This window comes from Salvia hispanica, chromosome 3, assembly GCF_023119035.1.
Source record: "Salvia hispanica cultivar TCC Black 2014 chromosome 3, UniMelb_Shisp_WGS_1.0, whole genome shotgun sequence".
NCBI classification, from domain to species: domain Eukaryota; kingdom Viridiplantae; phylum Streptophyta; class Magnoliopsida; order Lamiales; family Lamiaceae; genus Salvia; species Salvia hispanica.
The window spans coordinates 33,790,153-33,812,156 of record NC_062967.1 but is presented as its reverse complement, the minus strand read 5'-3'; the positions used below and the strand labels follow the sequence as shown (position 1 = coordinate 33,812,156).

The window sequence follows — 22,004 nt, the reverse complement described above, 5'->3', positions numbered from 1 at the left end:
TCCCTTCTTCGGACCGGCTTAATCGTCCCTTATTGAGCCGGAAAATACTGTAGTTGCTCTTATGTTTATACAAGTATATTGACTAAAGTCTCTTTTTGGTCCTTAACATATGCCGATTTTTTGATTTTGGTCCATAACATTATCTTTTGAATTATTTGGTCCTTAATATATAAACTTTTGTTTTTTTTGGGCACATTCCCTATGAAGCAACGAAAATGGATTGATCCAAATTTTGAATATACCAAGGACAAACTCACAAAGACAAAAAGGAATGTCGGCCTTCGTACACAACTGCCTACTAATGAAATTATTACTGCTATTATTCTTTACAGTTTCAGAAATCACAATAAACCAAAATGATTTGATGACGAAAATTTGAAACTTTCTTTCCCCAATAGAAACTGTGATTGGGCTGGCAGATTGAGAAAAACGAAAATCCCAAACATGGAAAACGACAATTACTTCTGCAATTTTAGAGATTTTAAGCTAATGTCATTTGATTTTTTTGTTCTTTTTTTACCTACGCTCACATATTCATATTTCCAATCTATTAGTTGGAGTACAACGAACATACCAACGAGCTAGATCTTGGATCTAGCAATAGACTTTTTAAGTTTTGAACAAGAAAATTTGGCAATGAATTTCAAAAACTTTGTTGTTAGTTGAAAGATAAAGGTTTTCCAAGAAAAAATGTAGATAGTCATTATCGAGAATATTTCCTCTATAGTAGAAATTAGCAGAAGAATGAAAGATGAAGGTTTTCCAAGAAAAAATGTAGATAGTCATTATCGAGAATATTTCCTCTATAGTAGAAATTAGTAGAAGAATCTCATCTACCATATTACATCTATATATTTAAAATTTAGAGAAATATATTTAAATAACGAAATATACAATTCATAATGATCTCTAAGCTGTATCCAAAAAGGTGAGCCATGAAATTTCAAAAAAATCTGGACTAAAATAATTGAGTAATGGGTCTCCTGAGTCTAACTAACAGACATGAAATATATGACGCCTCAGTGCTAACTAACTCCCTATACATGGTATATGTCTCAGCCTCAGTTATCCTTTCTTGTATGAGTAGAAGCGAGTGGGGACTGTGACTGGAAATAATCGAATCTCTGTGCGGGTCCGATAGAGCGTCTCGTGGCGCTAGGAGATTCTGACAAGAGAGGTTCATATACAGAAGTGCGGTTCTTTGGCTGTGTTATAGAGAGAGGAGCAAGATCTTTGTCCAAGGGGGATCTTGACTGAGGCTCTATGATTCCCAACGAAAGGATCGGCCCTCCCAAACGCTCTGCCTGCTGGAGTATGTTGATTTTGCTTGACCTATATGTGTATCTCAAGTACTTCAGTGCCAGAACAGGCCCCATTCCTGTTGCTATAATAAGCTGACATAGCAATTCGACTTTTGGTTAGCACATACGCCAAGTAAACTAATAGTAGTGCAAATCAATCTCATCTTCAGAGGTTGCATGCATACTGAAAGTAACGTTGAGCGAGAGAGAGAATGTTGGGGCAATCGGACAAAATGATATAATTGATTATCATATAAGCATGCAATAATATTTTGTATGTGAAATAGTGTTCAGATGAGTATGTCATTGTGGTCTATATAGTAAAGAACTTTAAAGGGCCAAAAAAAGAGGAAAAGAAGACTCACAATCATTGTAATCCAGTAAGACGGCTGCTTGCACAAACGAAACATTATTGTGTACATTCCTGATGCTGGGATGGCGCTAACAATCCAGTTGATGACATAAAAACCAAAAAGATTGCCCCATATTGCCAGGTGTTGCAAAATCGTAAAAGAACTGTAAACACCAAAGGAAAGTTGTGTCAATCAAACTCAAATATAGCAGCGTCAGTTAGCATGATGGTAGAATACAAACTATACACCTATAGTTATCAACGACCGATTCAACTACTATTTGCTTAACCAACTTAACGTTGGAAATAATAAATTCAACAAACTCGAAGTGCATTTTCCAAAAGCTTTAAAGAGGGTGTGGGGGGTGGGAGTAATAGTGAGGTCAGCCAAGAACGTAGATTTTTATTCACATGCTTACTATCAGCAAAACTTTGGTATTAAGCTACTCACTTGGTCTCCAATGCAACGACAAATGCCTGCAACCAGATGCATCCAGACAGTGCAACCATTGCTACCTCCTCCATCTCACTTTTCTCAAAAGCATAGGAATGTATGGTGATGACAAAAACAACAATTGCCTAGAGAATCAGAGTAGTATCAAGTACCTTATTAAGGAAAAATGAAACTTCCGCATTCTAATATATAGGTCAGAAAACAGATATGGGTTGTGGACTAAAAATAATCAACATTTGCTCTGAGGCATATTGCTAGAATAAGGTGTCACTTATAGTTGCAAGTCTTATGCATGGTACAGCCAAAATTATAGGTCTCACATTTCTATCTAAGCTTCATGCAAAAAAATACCCTAGTTCTTTCTTGATGGAGTATGAAACATTATAGTCATCACCGCTTGAACGTCCCCTAGGGAACTCTTTCTTGGAGTATTTAATCCCCAAATTTTGTACACAAATTAATTTATTTTGTAGAGCATGATTGAGTAACCATTTTATCCACTTTGTTTGATCTCCTCTATGTATATGTGTACACGAATGTGTTCTTCTTCTTTTTTTGAAATAAACACTCTGTATATCAGAAGATAAGTCCTCCATTCACTTGCAAACTTGTCAAAGTATGTTGTATACGAGAAAGAGAAAAGGAAAAAGGCATCAAACTCAAAAGACACTCACATGGAAAAGAGACCGCCCGAACCATCCAGCAAATGTGCTTGGGTTAAGAAGTCTGATTCAATTTTAGTTAAGTCAGTCAAAGTAGAAGAAGCAAGTAATAAAAGAACAGAAATTCATGAATGGTTATTTACTGCAAGTGCAATCTCTTGGAAACAAGTGAAATAGCTTTTAAGTTTTAAGAGAGTACGGAATTGAACCTTCCTGCTTGGCAATAAAATAGTATCTGGGGATGCTGCATTACAGTTCTTTCACTAAGATCTTTGTCGAGAACACTGACCAGAACCGGAACACTCGTGTAAAACACATTATAAGCCATCAAGCTGACCGAGTTGAACAGACTGGTTCCAGAGACACCTGAAATGAAAGAGGAACTGGAAGATTGTACTGTAAGCACACAAGGAAATCATATACTCCATTGCTCCTCAACTGAATGTATGTGAGCAAGTTAAAGAACTTACAAGATCTGAATAAAACATATCAACAACGACTTATAGAAGGAATATTGGGAAAGAAATGCTGTGCGGTTGTATGAATAGCGTCCATGCACAAGTATCAGTCTTTTCAAAAATCTGAATTCTGCAAGTGAAGAATATGGTGACATAAAAAAATTTAGTAAGAATATATTACTGTGAGTCCACTAAAACAAATGTCTGAAGAATTACTTGAATGCAAGTATGGAAACCTAAAACGTTAACAAAGATCTTACTTCCGATGCTATAATCAGCTGCCCTGGCTGCCTGCAGTCCTTCTCTTCCACTTATGCCAACCCCTATGTCAGCTTGTTGGATCATCCTCACATCATTTCCACCATCCCCAATGGCCAGAGTTCTGTAATCACATAACTTCAAAAGTTCTACCAGCTGAAAAAATAAATAAAATGAAAGTTTCAGTCATATCTTGCTAAAAAAAACGACAGTAAACAAGAGTAATAATGGTGAAATGGTTATTCCAGTTAGAAAGACAGTAATTTCAAAGAAAATAATTGTACAAAATTTCGGAACAAATACAGGGAAATTTCTTCCCGTGTGAACTGAATACCAATCTGTAAAATTGATTTTTGTATAATTAACGATTGTCATAAAAAGCAGTAATGTAGTATATATAAAAACCATTTACATGAAATAAGTATTAATAATATATAAAAAGCACTAATATAATAGAAATTCATTAATGTATGTAAATGTATGCACAAATAAGCATGGTTAATAATTTCTATTGGGGAAAGTGGTTATTATTACCACCTTCCATAGACATAATATTCTATTTTCTCCCATTTTTGTATAGTCACGAAGGATAAGTGGCGTGACGAGATGACAGGCGTCAATGTTTGCAATATGTAGCAAAAGCATATAGTCCTTTCGATACATTTTTCAAACTACTCCCTCCGTCCCAAGGAAGATGACCCCCTTCCTAGTAATGTGTTAGGTGGAGAATAAAGTAATAGAGAGTGAATAAAGTAGGGATAAAGAGGTTTTTAGTTTTAGTAATGAGTCATCTTGGGTGGGACAACAAACTAAAAGGAAATTGGGTCATCTTTGGTGGGACGGAGGGAGTACATTTTTGGACAGATTTTTCTTGCCCTACACATAAATTTGGGTAAGTATGGCGCTTCCATGATATTAGTTGCAGCTTGGATTGCAGATATATACTTTTCCATGGTAATTCAAAAATTCCATCTCATAAAAAATCTACGAAATCGTTAAAGCTAGAAAAATGTGACATTCTTTTTTAAATATCACTATATGTACTTGGTGTATGCATATAGTTTATTGTATTATCCACCAGAAACTAGCTAGAAGAGGAGTCACATACCTGAGCCTTCTGGGATGGAGTAACACGACAGCAAATAGCTGTTCGTGACAAAATCGCAAGTTCTGTGAAAGCTTTGCGATAATGCTTGAGGGCGATTTCAAGAGCCCAGCCATCAACAACAAAAGCTACATCCTGTTTCAACAAAATATCTCTCATAACATCTCTATTCCAGACACAAATGTAACAAGTGCAGATAGGGGCCCTTTGCTCCCCACATGTCTTTTGGTAAGAGAACTCCTAGGAATCTTTACTGGGTATAAAATGTATAAGATGCAGATACAGTTATAGACCATTTTAGTAACAACTCTTGACTTGACCATGCTGCTATCAGCGTATCAGTCACACATCTTTTACAGAATCACAGCTATTAGTACTTAACTGGAGATGATAGAATTAGGCATACCCTACGTTTTAATTTAACCACTTTGATGATATAGTGGAATAAACCAATTATATTTCATTTGGTACCAGGCCAAACTAAGTTTCAAAGCTGTGACATCTCTCAAATTCCCTCCTTATGGCTCATAGAAAATAAACTTGAAAAGGGATCAGAAGTGTAAATAAGAAGGAAAACTTTAGGATGCTTTTCCAGAAATGATAAGATTTTCAGCCAAGCCATAGAAAAGCTCCAGTCCTTTAATCATGCCAGGATTCCAGGATCAGATTTGCTAGCACTAAAACAGATGCAGGCTCATAATAAAAACATATGATAAATGAGAGAAGAAAGAACACAATCATATTACTAATATAAGGCATCAAATAATGTTAAGCTACAAAACCTACTGGTACATGTTCTAGAAAAGACAAAATGCAATACAATTTGCACATAAAAATAATATTCGTACATGTAATATGATAAAATCACTCAAAAGCACAAAACTAAGTTGGCAAAAGTTGCAGTTAATCTAGTTTCAGAAAAAATGGAAAAATCATACCTTGGGTTCAGACTCTGTGATTCTCGTAGTTAGCAAAACTCGCTCCAAGCTCCTACATACTTCATCCTCAGTTTTCCCATCAATAATCAGAAGCTGGCCTTTAGGCTCTGTTAATGATGCACACAGCAATTTGAAATACGAAAATTTAGTAGCAGAAAAAAAAAACTTTAGTTAAAGAAATGTCAGGTGGAGAAGGTCCAGCCACAGGCTGAGACAAAAAAAGAATCAACAAGAGTCAAGAGAGTACTATTAATACACAAGCTTGGATATGAAGCATCAGATTCAGAAGGTCTGAGGAACAACAGATGCTAGTTAAGAGAGACTAAAGTTGAAGAGCCATTTGGTGCTTGTTAATAACAAGCAAATGCAGTTAGTCCACTGCAAAGTTGTTTTTCTTTTCTTCTTGTCATATAACTGATTCCTTAAAGTCTAATAGAAAACATATATGACCTATCAGGCAAGGTTAATTTTTCTTAATACAATCACAAAGTGTTTTTTATGCACACTACCCAAAAGAAAAAAAGAGTATGAAAAAGAAGAAAGATTCCCAATATTAAAAATGGGCCACTCACCCCTTAAAAGGCCTTGTAAGGGGGGAGGGTTATCCATCCTTATATAAATGAGATAGGATCATCACCAAGTCGATGTGGGACAAGATTTAATAGTTTTAACACGCCCCCTCACGTGTGGACCAGAATGACACATCGGACTTCCATCACGTGAGTAGGCAAGAGAAGAGGTAAAGATATAAAATCCATAATCGACTTGGGCCCGCTCTGATACCATATTAGAAATGGGCCACTCACCCCTTAAAAGGCCTTGTAAGGGGGAGGGTTATCCATCCTTATATAGAGGAGCTAGGATCATCACCAAGTCGATGTGGGACAAGATTTAATAGTTTTAACACCCAACATGATTCGCTAAATTCACACCTCACAGAAACATGGTGTGCACTTCAGGAGAAAAACTAATTTTTGATAACCTTGCTGAAATCTTTTGTCTCGAAATCTAGAGTAAATAAGTCCAGTATGTGGTAAAAAAGTGAAGAAAGAAATGTGTTTGTTATGGCCAATCTGTAAATACTAAAAAAGAGTTACTGATAGTAGTACTATTTATGCAAAATGAATTTTGTGTCAGTTTGGAAATCGAAATAATTTTTATGAGTTTGCTTGAGTTATCTTTGCATATATGAACAATAGCAAGTATGAAACAATGGCAAATTGGAGAAGAAATAGAAATTCTAGATAGCTGATACTCCCTCCGTCCCTCATTAGTTGGCACCAATTTTTTTTTTCGTCCATCCCAATTAATTGGCACCCTTGCTTTTTACTACTTTTGGTAATGGACCCACATTCCAATAACTCATTTCACTCACATTTTATTATAAAATTAATATATAAAAGTAGGACTCACATTCCACTAACTTTTTCTACCCACTTCCACTACATTCTTAAAACTCGTGCCAAGTCAACCGGTGCCATTTATGGGGGGCCGAGGGAGTAGATCTCAAGTAACATTAATGCTTATAGAACCCAATTTCAACAATTTCCGCAATAATCTTCACGAATACCCCTTCTATTTTGTCCAAACTTCATTGAGTTGTCTTTGCATAACTGCAAGATTATCTGTTGAACGTTTCGTGATAAACCATTACCACAGCAGAAATATGTGAAGATGTGAAAAAGGATAACCTGGGGACACAAAATTGCAGGAAAGAGCAATTTGTATAGCTGTGTTCATCTTGTCCCCAGTCAACATCCAAAAATTTATTCCAGCTTTCCTAAGAGTTTCAATTGTCTCTGGAACACCCTCCTGCATTGTTACCAAAGTATAAGTACAGGTAAAACATTTTTCTCAGCAGATTACATATGTTTGTGACCAATCGAAATATATGTATATGAATATATTATATTATCATCAAATTGCAAGGTGTTTCATGAGCAGTTATTGTCACCTGTAGACGATCCTCTATGGCAGCTACACCAAGGATCTCAAGATCATGCTCTAATCTTTGGCAGACTTCAGCTACTCTCCACTGAAAAATAAAGTAAGTAGTGTAATTATAATTTCTATGGAATTCAAACAGAAAATTGACCCAATGCAGATTGTTGGAAATCTAGAGCAAATAGGAATCCAAGAAACTAAAAGCAGTATCTTGATTTACCTCTCTATCAACTAGAGTACTATTAGCCTCTTTAAACATAGAGGCCCATTCCTGATATTCTCCCTCCTCTAATTTACGCCAAGCAAGGCACAATGTTCTCAGACCCATTTGAGCATACTGTTCTACAGCTTCGGCAAAAGTCCTAACCTGTTGCCCTGACACAATCTATCTGTTAGATATTACAAATATTTCATCCTACTGAAAAAAAGATAATTTAAATATGGACAACACCTACAGCTAATATTTTCTCAGGAGAAAAACAAGAAACTTGAGGATACAGATCAAATGCATCCAACATATTGTGCATACATGCCAAGAAGCTTATAGACCAATATAAGAGAAACAAAAATCAAATCAAATGACTTTGAGACTCACATGAAGGATAACAGTTTAGAAGAGATAATTTATGCATTTTGCTTTTTAATTTAGCATGAACCAATCATAGAGAGCAAGGAACAAAATTATATGATGCACGCAACCTATTTCACAAGCCAAACTGGCTTTCCTAGCTGAACTAAATTCTAACCATAATTTCAGAACTCGAAAGGGCTGAAATTTATAGATCAATCAACGCAAAGTTTCCTACAAAATTACTATAGCCAATCGAACAACAATAGTACCCATGGAAATAAGAATGAGATTACCAGAATAGGTAAGAGGAAGAATAGTTTCATCTGCTCCTTTTGACAAGAGAAAGATTTCTCTACTTTGGCAGTCCCGAACCACCACTGACATTCTTTTCCTGTCAGATGTGAACTCCAGAGTGTCTAGCACTTCATATCGCAATGGAGATGCATTGAAGTTGATATCTGCAGTCAGGAAAGCTTATAAGAATCTCATGCACAGATTATTATCAATCTTTAACTTTCCCAATAATCCTTTACAAATTGTACACTGAAAGGGAAATGAGACCTATTTCCTGACCTCAAACTTATAAGTTCACAACGACTAAACTAATACATGATACAAAAGCATAATATATATGTGCATGTGTGTGTCTACATGTTTGCTACAGATAATCTTGGAGGCTAGGCAGGAGGACCCCAAGCCCATCACCCATCCATACCCTGATAACATCTACACTTACCAAGAATATTCCCATTTTTATTTTCAAAAATCATGCGCAAACGGGAAGCAGCACATACAAGGGCTTCTTCATCTTGGGATAGTGCCTTGTATGAAATTGTCCCACTTTTGCTGTACACAGTCACAGAAAATATTCGGCAGATATCACTAGAGGAGAAAATACCTATTCAAGACCAGATTTAACATATAAGTTGATATAGTCACCTTCGTACAGGAATAACAGTATTGCATATGGCCATAACTTTGAGAAATTTAATGACATCAGCAGACCCAATGGATACATCATTAAGCAGCTGGGCATCTGCATATCACAGAATCTGGGTATAAATGTAAGCTACATTATGAATAATACTAGAGATACACCAGGCCTCGGCCAATTAATATTTTCACTTAAGCTGACACTATGCCATCACGAAATCTTTCCTACACTTTTTGTTATGGAAACTAAACCTATTGTCAGGTACTAAATCTGAATGCACTTTATGATGACATCTCAAGACTCATCCTTCTATTTTAGTATCGTATTCGCATTTCCTAAACAGGTTAATGTTTTTGCAGATGAAGTAGTAGCAGAAAGAAACCTAGGTCCACTAACTAATCAAGAAAAGCCTCAAACTCAAAAATATTCTGTCCGCTGCAGCTATATATGTAGGTTACAAGGTTTCAGTTGCAAGACTAGATGAAGAATCTAAACTTCAATGCATGAGGAGAATTAAAAGACTGACCTGTCAAGGCATCCCCACTCTCATTCCCATAGAATCTCCCACTTATGCAGCATCTTTTAAAGATCATTTTATTTTCAGTGAGAGTTCCTGTCTTATCTGTCAATATATATTCAACTTGTCCCAAGTCCTCACTGATTGCTGTGCTGTCAACAAGAAAAAAAAGAAGTAAATCAGAATTGCACATATAACAGTAATTACAAGTGCATTCTCAGTTTCTTACTTAGTTGCATTGGACCGAATCCCTGTTTCTGGATCAACCATCTGGTCATCCCAATCTATAAATTTGGCATACAAGCTTTTAACTAGATCTAAGGACACCTGCAACAAAGACCATTCAACAGTCCTAAATATATTCATATATGTTATATAGACATGCAGCAACACATGTTGGAATTCACATAATGAAATACATTTATTCTTTCTAGTTTCTTTTAAGCATAAATATACAAGTATAGCTTTAGACATAAGCATCAATAACGAAGTGCAACTGCACGGCATCAGAACCCCAATCAAAAGACATGACAATAAGATAACTAAAAAACTCAAAAGCTTACCTTTATGGATATAGGAATCATGATGGAGCAAAGTAGTTCAAATCGAAGCGGGATGACCAGAAGCTCATACCAAGGACCTTCTTTTGGATATTGAACATACCATAGCTACAAAAGATGGATCAAGATGTTTACATCAGATGCTAAAAAGAACCCAGGCATAGCAAAGGTGTGGCATGTTAGCAATGTATATAACAGATTTAAGCACCCTAAACATATTAGTTACATAGATTAACAATATGATCATTATCTTCATCTAAACAATTCCTTGAACAAAAAGTCACCTACAAATATAAGTTCTATAACTATTTGCTTCCACAAAGACATTCTTCCAGGATTCCCATTAAAGTTTCCATTCTCAGGCATGCTGATCTAATAACTTAAGAGCAGGAGCAAGAACGAAATTTGACAAGCTATTTAAAGAGATATACCTTCCTCCCTTCTGTGTCCTTCCAAACATTCCCAGCTATGCCTAGAACAATGACGACAACTATCTGGAAAACGAATATTGCTCCAGTCAATTTGTCAATCATGGCATCTACAGCTGTAAGCTTTGGTTCAGGTATACCCCTACACATGCCCAGCTTGGTTTGATTGCCTGAAATTAAAAATAGATAGAGACTTACGCCAGAAATTACTTCGATCTCTGACTAACAAAGAAGGTAAGTAATACAGCTTGCAGAATTAAAATGTACAGCCAAAAACTTAAGAGCTATGACATTGGAACATATAATACAAGCAAGTTCAGGTATGTGACCAGATAAGAACAATGAAAACCAAGCAGAAGTGAATTGTACATCTAACAAATGTTTCTTTAGTTAGAGCTTAGAAGTATGCAGAAGCCGCTTTCTTCCCATTGACAGATATGTCGAAATCTTATGTACAGTGGACTAAAAGCATGTCACAGTCGCCTTTTAAACTATGGGGCCAGCCAATGCCACTAAACCCAAGGAACCAACTATATTTGCACGTATATTCTAGATTTTTAATTGTTTATCTTTAACATTTGATATACTTGATGAGATTTAAAAACAAAGAAAGACAAGTTAGACCCAAAATATAACTCAAGTAAACAAAAAATTATATAAAATTGCTTCCTGAATCATAAAACAATTTTGCAGTATGTCCTTATAAACATGTTTGTCTCATACTCCCTCCGTCCCATAAGAATATGCACTCTTTCCTTTTTAGTCCGTCCCACAAGAATATGCACTTTCTAATTGTGGAACTCTTTTCTCTCTAATGAGGTGAGACTCATTCTCCACTAACAATACTTTATTTACTTTTTCTCTCTACCTCTCTCTTACTGTATCAATTTTGTATTAAAACTCGTGCCGAACCCAAAGTGCATATTCTTTGGGGACGGAGGAAGTAGTAAAGAGGAAGACTCTAAAAGACGGATGAAAACCGAGCAATGGCTACACTAACGAATCTTTAGCTATACCGCATATGCCCCTGATCATCACCACGCATACATGGTAGAAATCACTAACCAGTAGCTACTTAAACTATGTTTTATCAATTCCAATGATGCCATGACCTTTTCTACTATTTGGCATCAATAGAGAAAGGGTATGTCATTCAAGAAAATGAAACAAGTATAACAATATTGGGTTTAGGTTTAGATGCCTGAAGGTATACAAACTTACCCGTGTACACAGCAACTCCACATGCCCATTCTGTGTTCCTTAAGTAGCACGATTGAAGAAGTGTGTTTTTAATTGTCAAGGGGAAAACATCATTATCAAGAAATGGAGGAAACAGTCGCATGTTTGCATCAAACCTCCTAATATCCTTATCTGGACTGGGACACTCAATTACACCCTGGAACATGAACAAGAATTAAACGATGTGTCTAATACAGTAAATTAATAATTCAAAATATACAAACGTCTTGCCTTGATTTTGTGCAACAAATCAACATCTATTCCCATGCAAGCAGAAGGTATCGACCGTGTCTTTAGGTCAGTTTCTCCATCTAGTGCTGCTGTCTAGAAGACAAACACATCATTATCATCAACACGTCAGGTGAACATACACATTCAGTTAGATTCTCCCCCCAAAGCATAGAAGCAGATAGTACTGATTTGATTGCCATGGTCAATTTACAAGGATGCCACACACAGAGGTAATTTTGGGGGAAAACCAGGGAAAATTTCATTTTGTAGATTCAGAACTAAAACAGCCCAAGGCATCTATCCTTTTAGATTCAGTTTTTTGGCTGCAGAAAAACCATTTGATAAACTAATACATATAGAGATTCTTTCAAATAGATCTCATTCAAACATGGCTAACAATATGGCATCTATTTTTTACTTGTATATTTGTGACCCTCACACAACTCTGTTTCTTTCTGTCAAACTGGATTGAAAATCCTAGGCAAAAGACCACCCGACTTAACATTACTTATATAGATTAGTCACAGACCCTATTTCCACTTTGTGCTCATATAAATACTTACCACAGTGAATAGCTTAATTTCTTTATAATGTTAATCATCGCAGTTAGTAGTAACTGTAGAAACTAGTGTTGCAATATCCAGAACATATGGTTCCAGTATAGCTGCATAAGATAGATGTGATTGTGTATTGTCCAAATTCGACAACAACCCTAGGGGACAGATTAGGGCTGGCAATTTTTGGCACGACACGATAACACGACACGAATCCGCACGAAATTAATGGGTATGTATCAAAGCTTATTGGGTTCGTGTCCTTATCGTGTCGACACGATAAGGACACGAAAATTTCGTGTCGTGTTCGTGTTACACGTTAAGTATACTATAATATTATTTCGTGTCATGTTCGTGTCGTGTTACACGTTAAGTATATATAATATTAATTTTATTTTTATTTATTTTAAAATTTTAAAAATTTAAAAATTTAAAATTAAAATTAAAATTTTCATATTAGAAATAATATTAATATATTATAATATTATTATTATAGTGTTGTTATCGTGTTGTGTCGTATATGTGTTGTTATCGTGTCGTGTTGACACGAAGTGGTTCGTGTCGTGTTCGTGTCTGAGGGTAGCGGGTCGTGTTCGTGTTCGTGTTTGGAGTTTTCTTAACGGGTCGTGTTCGTGTTTGTTGTTATCGTGTCGTGTCGTTATCGTGTCGACACGATAACGACACAACACGCACGATTTGTGTAACACCCCGACTTTTTGTTTTTTTTGTTTTTAATTGTCTTGGAAGGAAGTCGAATATTTTAGCCGATTTTTCACCCACGATTCTTGTAGTAAAATAATATACTATACATTTTGGGCCTATAGAATTTATTCAATTCTTTTTGAAGAAAGCCCTTTGTTATGAGCCCAAGTCATTTATTAAATTTTCATGTTGGGTCACCTTGATTATGCAACCCAATCATCAGGATTTAAACGCCAGATTAGTTTCACAAATTTTTTCTGTTCCACAAAACCCGCAACAAATCGGTTTCTACCTCCCCTTGATTCCATGAAATCGGTTTCTACATATATATCTCCCCATGATCCCACGTTCATCACTCCCAATCAACTTCATTTTGTTTCACCAGTTTCAAGCTTGAGAGTTTCAGAGAGAATACGGTGAGGCGCTATGATGACGGCGGCGTCGATCCTACACCACCATCGGGCAGTAGCATGGCGGCAGAGAGAAAAGAGGGAGAGATAGATAGAGCTGACGGAGAGGGAGACGACGAGCAGCGATGGGGCAGCGAGAAGATGAGCGATGGCACCCCAGCGAAAGGCGAGGGTGGCGCCAGAGTTTGACGACGATGATGACAGGGGTGCGACTCAGGCAGCGCTGAAATTTCGGTGAGAAGAGAGGGAACGCAGCAGCGAGATCGATGGAGAGATGGAGGATGAAAAAGAGGGTGAATTGGGGCTGCTTGGTGGCGGAGGATTTAGAGAAAAAGAGAGAGAGACGGCGGTGGCTTTCAGTTCGGGAATGACGTGAAGAGAGGAGAGACCGGCTGACGGAGGAAGCAAAGCAGCAGTGCCGGCGTTGGGTACGAACAACAGCGCTGCACCGTGACAGCAGCAGTGTTGCGTTCTGACCAGGGGAAGTGCAGCCTTACCTTCGACCAAGAGAGGAAAAGAGAGAGGGTGCGAGGCGGTGGAAATGCAGCAGCGGCTGTGCTGCGAAACGGCGACGGACAGCAGCGGTGTGAACGGAGAACAGAGTGAGATGGTTTCGGTGATGCTTAGACTTCGGCTGATGGCTGTCTCGATCAGGAGCAGCAACGGCTTACCCGGCGGCAATGATGCCGACAACATTTTGACAGCAGCGGCGCTGTGGCGGAGATGAGGGAAAGATAGGGCGGTGATGGCGACGGCAGCGCTCAACGGAGAGGACGGCAGCAGCGCTACGCGCGGCGGTGCAGAGAGAAACGAGGCAGTGGGGCCATGACAGAGACGATGGCTAGACAGAAGGAGACGATATAGAAAAGAAAGAAGAGGCCGATCTTGAGGAATTGAGAGAAAGGGAAGAGATTAGAAATTTCTCCCATTCTGGACTCTCACGTAAGGTGAGAAAGAGAGAAGGTCTGGGCCTTTGTTTTATTTAATGTTTGGGCCAAATGATTTATATTAAAGTTTTGGGCCTCCTGTTTTAATAAAGGAAATGGATTGGAGTAGTTGGGATGGGCCAATTTAATTAAATGAAGATTGGGCCGGATTACACTAAAACAATGGGCGACTTCACGCACACTTTTCGAGAATGGAATGGAGCACAAGTTAAAGCTTTAAATGAACGAGGTGGGCTTTCGAACTAAAGTTTTCAAGAGCTTTCGATTTAATATATATACCGGTTTGAGCATCATTTTATGTGACTGCAATTATTTAAATTCCAAGCATGATGTGAAATTTGTGATTAAAGTGAGAGTATTGAAAGTGATGTTATGTGATAATATGTGTTGATTAATTGAGTGATATTGTGATTTGCTCGACTTGTTGATATGATGTGAGATGATGCTCGACCTTGACAGAAAAATGATTTATGTTTCTACGTTTTATGAGAAAAATGAAGTTTGCAAAGGGTATGTCATGCCATGTTTTTGTTTTGAGAAATGCCTATCTGTTTGTTTAGCAAGGGAGATGTCCCTACTAGACCTATTGAAATCGAGTTCGGGTCTGACTAGGGAGTGAGTCCCTACTCAGACTAGTGTACACCATTGGGGATCGTGAGCCGTCTTTTGGGTCGGCCGATCTGGTGATCGAGTTTGCGGCCACATTCTCGTTTCACATGTTGTTGATGTTGTTGATGTTGAGGTTGTTGAGATGATGATGTTGAGGTTGTTGAGATGATGAGGTTGATGATTGCTTAGTGGGGAGTGAGTCCCTACTATGAGTTTAATCGAATTCGGGTCCTAGCAAGGGTGCGTCCCTACTTGGACTAGTGTACATGATGAGGACTGTGAGTCATCGAATGGGTTGGCCGGTTTTCGTGCTCGTGGAAAGTGGCCACCTTACACGGCACTCTAAAGAACAGATATGGCAGTTTCTTAAATAACTCAAGGAAAAATGGTTGTGTTTTTGAAATGATGAGGAAAAGGATTTGAGGATGAGTTGAAAGTTTGTGCTTGTGAAATATTTTTAGTGTCTTGGGCCTTTTCAAACTAAAATCCCGAGGTCACTCAATGGCGGCATGACATAACTGTTTTATAAAATTGTTTTGACATTTGTTCACTGAGTAAATCAAGTACTCAGCCCTGCATTTGTTTTCCCTATGTGCAGGTTGAGCGGTGACGAGTGCGGAGGGTGTTGAGCATAAAAGTGAAGAATGTTTATCAAATGTCCAGAATATGTTGTGTCTTCATACATAGCAGTATTCTACTCTCGAAATGCTTCCGCTGAGTTATTCTCTTTCTTTTGAGTCCTTGTATTGTTGAGATAATATTCTTTTGAGTTGTTGATTGTTGAGATACTCTGATTTTAATCGAGCTATAACTATTATTTCAAGCTTTGGTCGAGTTGTGTCTTTTTCCCCTTTCTTCCCCGCTTCTTTAACCCTCCCCTAGTCGCGATTCACCGTGTCTTCTATCCTTAGAAAATGGGGCGTGACAATTTGCCACCCCTAGGACATATTAAATTCTGGAAAAGATCATCTGTTCAGTGAAATGTTCGTATTGGAATACAAGAACCAAATAGTCAGTATGAGCCTTAGAGCGTGTGTGTTTCTGTCCCCGGAGTGATGAATATCAGCATTTATTATAAATAGGACAATAAATTCCAACACCTCATAATAAACAAATGAACCTAAATAGAGAGGGGGTTAGAAAATTTACCTCCACATAGCAAAACCCTTGTGGATCAGCTGTGCCAAGTAACACAAGATCACAAGGAACTTCATCATTTTCACGGAGCCATACTATGTTCCCGATACAAATATCTTGGGCTTGAATCTAAGGAACAAAAGTAACATTGGCCAGATATGAGAAAGCCGAAGGGATAAGACAATCATATAGGTTGAGAAAAATCAAGAAGCATTCCTCTAAAAAGACAATTCACTGCAGCAGTGACTTCTAAAAAAACATGTAATTTATGTTCGTGAAGACCTCTTGGACACATGACATGAATTGGTTGCAAGCAATTTCTATAAGTAATTACATAATAAACATTTTTATGCCAACATGTCCAAATGACTAGTAAATGGAGTATAATGCAAGACCACCACCCCCTAAATGTTGCCTAACGCCCTTTTATGCATATGCATAATGTTGAACTGGTAATATCCCTAACAGAAGTACATTACAGACACTTTTAGAGAGAGATAAGTACAAGATAGCCAACTAAAACACTACAATATTGAGAGTGTGAACCCCCACCACCAAACAAAGTCCCGCCCATTAATTCCCCTTTTTTGATAATTATGAAATATGAAGGTGAAAAAGACTTTCACAGCTGAAACCATATTTCGGTGATCTGCGTAACTCATAACAGATGCTGGATGGAACTGTAAAATAAAATAGAAGAACACAAAAGACCATCAGATGTAGTTTACGTACAAGCTTTCTGATACCCTGCCTCACAATCCAAACTTCTTTTTCATTTGCTTTTTTATCTGAGAGATATCTATTGTAATCATCCCATGCTTCTTTACTTGCTGAGACTGCAAATATGAATATAAGAGGACCCCAAGTACTTGCAGGATTGACAGGAGTGATGAGGGACCAAAGTTGAAGGCAGGCAATCAACAAAAAGTATTGATTCATAAAACGGCTGCAAATAAAAGATAGAGCTCACATTTAATAAAGGAGGGGGATGGAAGATATAACATTTAATACACATGCTGTCATCAGCGTTGATTGAAAATTGAAAGTGATTCGTTAGTCAAAACCATAACCATAAATCGCAGGTGAATAATGTTAAAATATATCTCCATGATCCAGTGAAACAAATGATGCAGTGAATAAAAAAGAAGTACAGTTTGCAGCAATGACGGAAATGCTACAGAACTGGCTAAGAATTATATATGTTCATGTATAAAGAGGTGGGTTTGACTTTTCCACACTAAAGACCAATACCAGATGAAACTTAACTCAGTGGTACACATGATTTTATAGAGGCGATGTAAATGCTAACCTGAATTGTTCCCATAGATTTTTGGGGAGAAAATTCCAGATGGTATACTTTCTATTTGATATACGATTGTCACAGTAGATATCTTTTGCTAGATTTTCATCATTTATGTATACATATCGCTTCATGGTAACTCAATTGCATGTGTCAAAGTAACACCAGCTCACATCAACGCAAACATGAATCGCAGGGACACTCAGTGTGCAGCAATTGCCCTATGAATTTCAGAAACTTGTACACCCTGCAATATGCCTAAACTCTTATTAGTGCTAAAAGAACAACGGAATCGTGCTAAATAAAAAGTTGAAAGGATGCAGATAAGTCCTCCTAAAGCTCATTAAATCATCATTATAGAGCTACAATCCAGCCAAGTCAGAGCTAGAGCAGTTACATGCACGCAACTTGGAAAATTCTTAATACTCGCAATTTGCTGAGCTAGACTCAAATTAAACGAATTCAAACAATTGCATTCACTAAAATAAAAGAAGAAATGAAAGGCTAAATATACAAATGCTTGTGCAAGACCCGATCGTTTAACCAATACAAAAAAAAGGCACTCGATAAAACCATGAGGGTGAAATCTGAGATCAGCGGGTGCTGGTGCCCTGTAATTATGAAGATTTGAGGGGAGTGAATGAAAGGGGATTAGCAACAGGAATAGTGAGTAGGAAAGCATTCGTTGTTTCTACTTGTTAAACGCGGCGGGGAAGAGGTGTAGCGATGAAAGGGGATCATCGGTGGCCATATACATGTAAAATCAAGCAATTGACTGATATAGGGTTCTTACCTTTTCTGCAACTGTATTAAGAAAAGCAAAAGGCTATCTCAAGCTCTAATTGCTCTCCTTTTTCTGCTGTTGGAGAAATCAATTGCAATTTGCAGCCAATGAAGAAGAGGTTCATTCGTCTCAAAGAATAGGAAGAAGACGATGAGGACCCAGATGTTGAATATTTTACATTACCAAAATATGGTCTTCATCGGCAAAATGTTTTAAAATAGTGGAATTATGTGTCATCAAAATATTAAAGTAAGTTAGTTCCCCAAAAAAAAAGATTAACTACATAAAAAAAATAAGTGTGATCCAAATTATTGAAAAAAAAATCTATAAAGTTTTGGTTAATTTTTGTTAATCTCAAAACTTTACTTTATAATTTAATATTTTTTAAATTATTTTATTAGATTTAAGAAAAAAATTATGTATGATGTGGAAATCCAAAATATATTCATCCAATCTAGTATTATGTTTAATTTTATATTTATTATTTAAACTAAAATTCATAGGTTTTTGAGTGATGTATAAATATGCACAAAAAAAGCATAGATTTCGGCTTCACAATTTACACAATCAACGTGAGAATTGAAAAAAATAACAAAGTTTAACATAATTAACTACTCATATTTTAAAGTCACGGAGTTGACAAGAATTTGATCAACTTCCATTGATATTCCGATAATTTTACCTTTTCATAGCAATCTTTTTTTATGCCTCTTTATTTTATTTTACAAGCATGTCAAAAGTATTATTACTCCTATTATACATTTTATTTATCTTTCTGTATTAATCACCGGCATACTTATTTTTTTATGATAAATTGTGACTCTATCTTTCACTCAAAATCGCGATATCGACAGAGATCGCCCCACAATTTAAAAGGATTTAATGATTAGACCTGTTAGTCCCAGAAAATAAATTGAATCATTCATAAATGGAGTTTGTCCAACTAAAAGAACTCAAAAAGTATGAAATTTATTGTGTTAAGTTTCAGTGAGTGCATGCTTCAAAACTCAAAATAGATCAATGAAAATATTTTAAAAGGACAATTTAGTGCGATAGTTGTAAAAAAGTACACATGTTTGATTCCACACTTCCAGTATTTTCCACTTCAACAATCATCCAAATTTGGAGTTCTCCCATACATTTTCATCAGCTTGCAAGAAAAACTTATCTATGCAGATGGGAAAAATTAATAGATACTACAACATACTCCTATATGTAAAGCAGAATTGAAGAAGATGAAAAGAGATAATTTCATCCTAAACTAGAACTAATACATCCACGAGAGATCCCGCTTAAAAGAAACCGAATCAGCAGCTCCTTCAACGCCCCTATGAGATATCTGTGGACAATCATCCACAGCCAAAACCTTCAACTTACCCGACCCCACGAACGGCTTCAACCCGTCGTCGCTTACCCCAAGGCATTTGCTGAGCTTCAAGACTCGCAGCTGAGGAAACTTTGCTGCAAGCTCCAGCCCCTCATCTGTAATCTCCTGGCACCTTGTCAGCTCCACCATTTCAAGATGCTCTGCACTGCAAAGAGCTTGCATCCCCACGTCATCAAACGAGTACACGTGATCCAGAGCAAGCTCCCTCATCGGGCACGTGAGCACCACCGTGAGGATCCCCTGCAGAGAGAACGAGGAAATGGAGGGGAAGTCACCATCGGAGAAAGATAATCTCACGGACTCAAGGCGCGAGCAGTTCTGAGCCAATGCTTCCAGGCATTTGTCTGTTAGCCTTATGGAATTGGTCATCAGGAGAGGGAGTGAGAAATCTGATGGCACTCGGAGTGAGATGGACCGGAGGCTGCTCCCTGAGTTGCGAGCCAAACCTATAATGTCGGAATCCCTCACCCCGACACACATGTCTAAGTGAATCTTTTCCAAGTTCCGGCATTTCCCCAAGACGCAGGCAAGACCTCTCCCAGGGCTGATGATGCCGTTCACCAATATAAGTTCAGTCATCTTGTCACATGGAACCGACTGCTTCTGCCACTGATCCACTGCTAGCCTGTCATAAACTTTCATGTAACGATAATTTGCATCCACCTCAAATTGCAACCGTTTCAATCTTTGCCAAGTTTGCCCTAATCTAATGAGATCGCCTTCTCCAATCGCCCTGCAATTCTTGATGCAAAGATCTTCAAGCGTCTCAAGCTTGCCAAGATACTCCAGCCATTCCATTCTGGTGATATTGAGACAACGAATGAGGTGCAGCAATGCGAGCTTCTTACATCCCACTACCACCGATAATATCCCACATCCACTGATTCTCGGAGTGAAGACCAACTTCAAGGCAGAGATATTAGAGCAGGAAGCCAAGTGAGTCAAACCAGCATCAGTGATAAAAGTGCAATAACTTAAGGTAAGATCAGCGAGACGAGGACAGCTAATGGAGAGATTATAAAGACCTCGATCATCCAACTGTTTCCCTAACTTGGACATCCAACCCGAGTAAGAGATTTCAACCTTTTCCAAATTCTGAAACCGGTTGCAGAGAGAAACCAATGCCTCATTGGCAGGACGCAAGCCACAGCCAACGCGGATAGATTTCCGTTGCACATTGTCCAATTTGTGGAGGCGCTTACATGTTAGAGATATAGCACTTTTATCCACCGTTGTGTTTAGCCTCTCCAATATGTCCCAAGCTACAAGGTCTGGTAAATCATCCATGGATACTGGATTTCTAGGGTATCATCTCATGAGCAAGCTAACAACAGATTGCGAAAATAAATAAATAAAAAGGAATAAATTATCGGAGGAGAAACACAAAACTGATATTGATTCTTACGATTTTAAGCAACCATTCACTAAATCGACCTTTATAAATTTGTTGATAGAACTAGAATAATAGATCAAGCAGAATTCTTCCTCTGTGCATAAATCACATGCTGCAAACAGAAGATTCCTCAAATTAGAAAGCTAAAGCAAATAGAAATTCATGAATCAGGCAGAAAACTCGCATCCTGTGAAAATGCAAATGGAAGATGATGACGATGACCAATATATGAGAGAGGACGATTCTGGCGAGCTAGAAATTAAACGGACTGCAACATCTCCTTCGAAACTCAGATTAGAAGAATAAGGAAATCAAGCATTCATCTATGTAAATGACTATCATAAGAGATCAAATTAAACAAATAAATCAGGGTTGCCGACCTACCAAATAGTGTTGGAAATCAAATGCTCCGCCGCAATAAATAAACGAGAAGAAGAAAGAAGAAATTACAGGAGTAAAGGCAAAGTTAGCGCCAGAGATAAGGATCGCAAAAGAGAGAGAGAATTGGGCGAGAAACACAGGCGACGGCAAAAATGGGAATTGGATAAATTTAAGTGGGTCCACTCAATTAGATTATGGAGTGTATGTACTTGTTTGAGTGAAAATGATTGCTAGATATTTTGGTGCCCCGGACAAGGTCGGAAATTTGCAAGACGGTATGATTGCATGTTTTAAATTATTTCACTTCTTTAACCTTTATCACTTGCTTATTTCTGAACTTACCGAGTAACTCATAATTTTATTGTTTTAATTCGTTAACAAGGTGCGCGATAAAATGACAACATATCTTAAAATAATAACATACCATCATTCCTAGCAGGGACGGAAC

The 22,004-nt window shown here is 37.5% G+C and overlaps 2 protein-coding genes across 9 annotated transcripts; both read right to left on the bottom strand.

The window, feature by feature from the left end:
* Positions 1–852: 852 nt before the first annotated feature.
* LOC125213592 (phospholipid-transporting ATPase 2) lies at positions 853–18,560 on the bottom strand. 3 transcript variants are annotated; one of them, XM_048114225.1, is made up of 25 exons: positions 18,405–18,560; positions 17,621–17,869; positions 17,044–17,257; positions 16,324–16,440; positions 11,953–12,045; positions 11,704–11,878; positions 10,486–10,652; positions 10,058–10,162; positions 9,724–9,821; positions 9,504–9,646; positions 8,983–9,079; positions 8,780–8,889; positions 8,337–8,501; positions 7,693–7,847; positions 7,483–7,563; positions 7,220–7,340; positions 5,529–5,635; positions 4,594–4,725; positions 3,488–3,641; positions 3,240–3,357; positions 2,979–3,152; positions 2,782–2,833; positions 2,105–2,232; positions 1,667–1,817; positions 853–1,394 (listed from the first exon to the last, which is right to left on the bottom strand). In XM_048114225.1, exons 2-25 carry the CDS (start codon positions 17,743–17,745, stop codon positions 1,062–1,064), a joined length of 3,315 nt encoding a protein of 1,104 aa, XP_047970182.1. In that variant the 5' UTR covers positions 17,746–17,869; positions 18,405–18,560; the 3' UTR covers positions 853–1,061. The 3 variants fall into 3 exon arrangements, 2 of the variants coding, with proteins under 2 accessions (XP_047970182.1, XP_047970183.1); XM_048114226.1 differs by having other exon boundaries at positions 17,621–17,858; XR_007174967.1 differs by lacking the exons at positions 853–1,394; positions 1,667–1,817; positions 2,105–2,232 and having other exon boundaries at positions 2,979–3,135.
* An 891-nt stretch (positions 18,561–19,451) lies between these two features.
* LOC125215702 (F-box/LRR-repeat protein 14-like) lies at positions 19,452–21,719 on the bottom strand. 6 transcript variants are annotated; one of them, XM_048117212.1, is made up of 4 exons: positions 21,560–21,719; positions 21,188–21,287; positions 20,866–21,106; positions 19,452–20,685 (listed from the first exon to the last, which is right to left on the bottom strand). In XM_048117212.1, exons 3-4 carry the CDS (start codon positions 21,067–21,069, stop codon positions 19,663–19,665), a joined length of 1,227 nt encoding a protein of 408 aa, XP_047973169.1. In that variant the 5' UTR covers positions 21,070–21,106; positions 21,188–21,287; positions 21,560–21,719; the 3' UTR covers positions 19,452–19,662. The 6 variants fall into 6 exon arrangements, with proteins under 6 accessions (XP_047973169.1, XP_047973163.1, XP_047973168.1 ...); XM_048117206.1 differs by having other exon boundaries at positions 19,452–21,106; XM_048117211.1 differs by having other exon boundaries at positions 19,452–21,117; positions 21,217–21,287.
* Positions 21,720–22,004: the final 285 nt, after the last annotated feature.

Excerpts from the sequence above, each read along its gene's own strand:
- LOC125213592 (XM_048114225.1), bottom strand. The coding sequence starts at position 17,745 with ATGAAGCGATATGTATACATAAATGATGAAAATCTAGCAAAAGATATC. Across the intron at positions 2,834-2,978 it reads TTTTATTGCCAAGCAGGAAG|ACTTCTTAACCCAAGCACAT; the intron begins GTTCAATTCCGT and ends AAATTGAATCAG. Across the intron at positions 2,233-2,781 it reads TCGGGCGGTCTCTTTTCCAT|GCAATTGTTGTTTTTGTCAT; the intron begins GTGAGTGTCTTT and ends CTGATTCTCTAG.
- LOC125215702 (XM_048117206.1), bottom strand. The coding sequence starts at position 21,069 with ATGGATGATTTACCAGACCTTGTAGCTTGGGACATATTGGAGAGGCTA.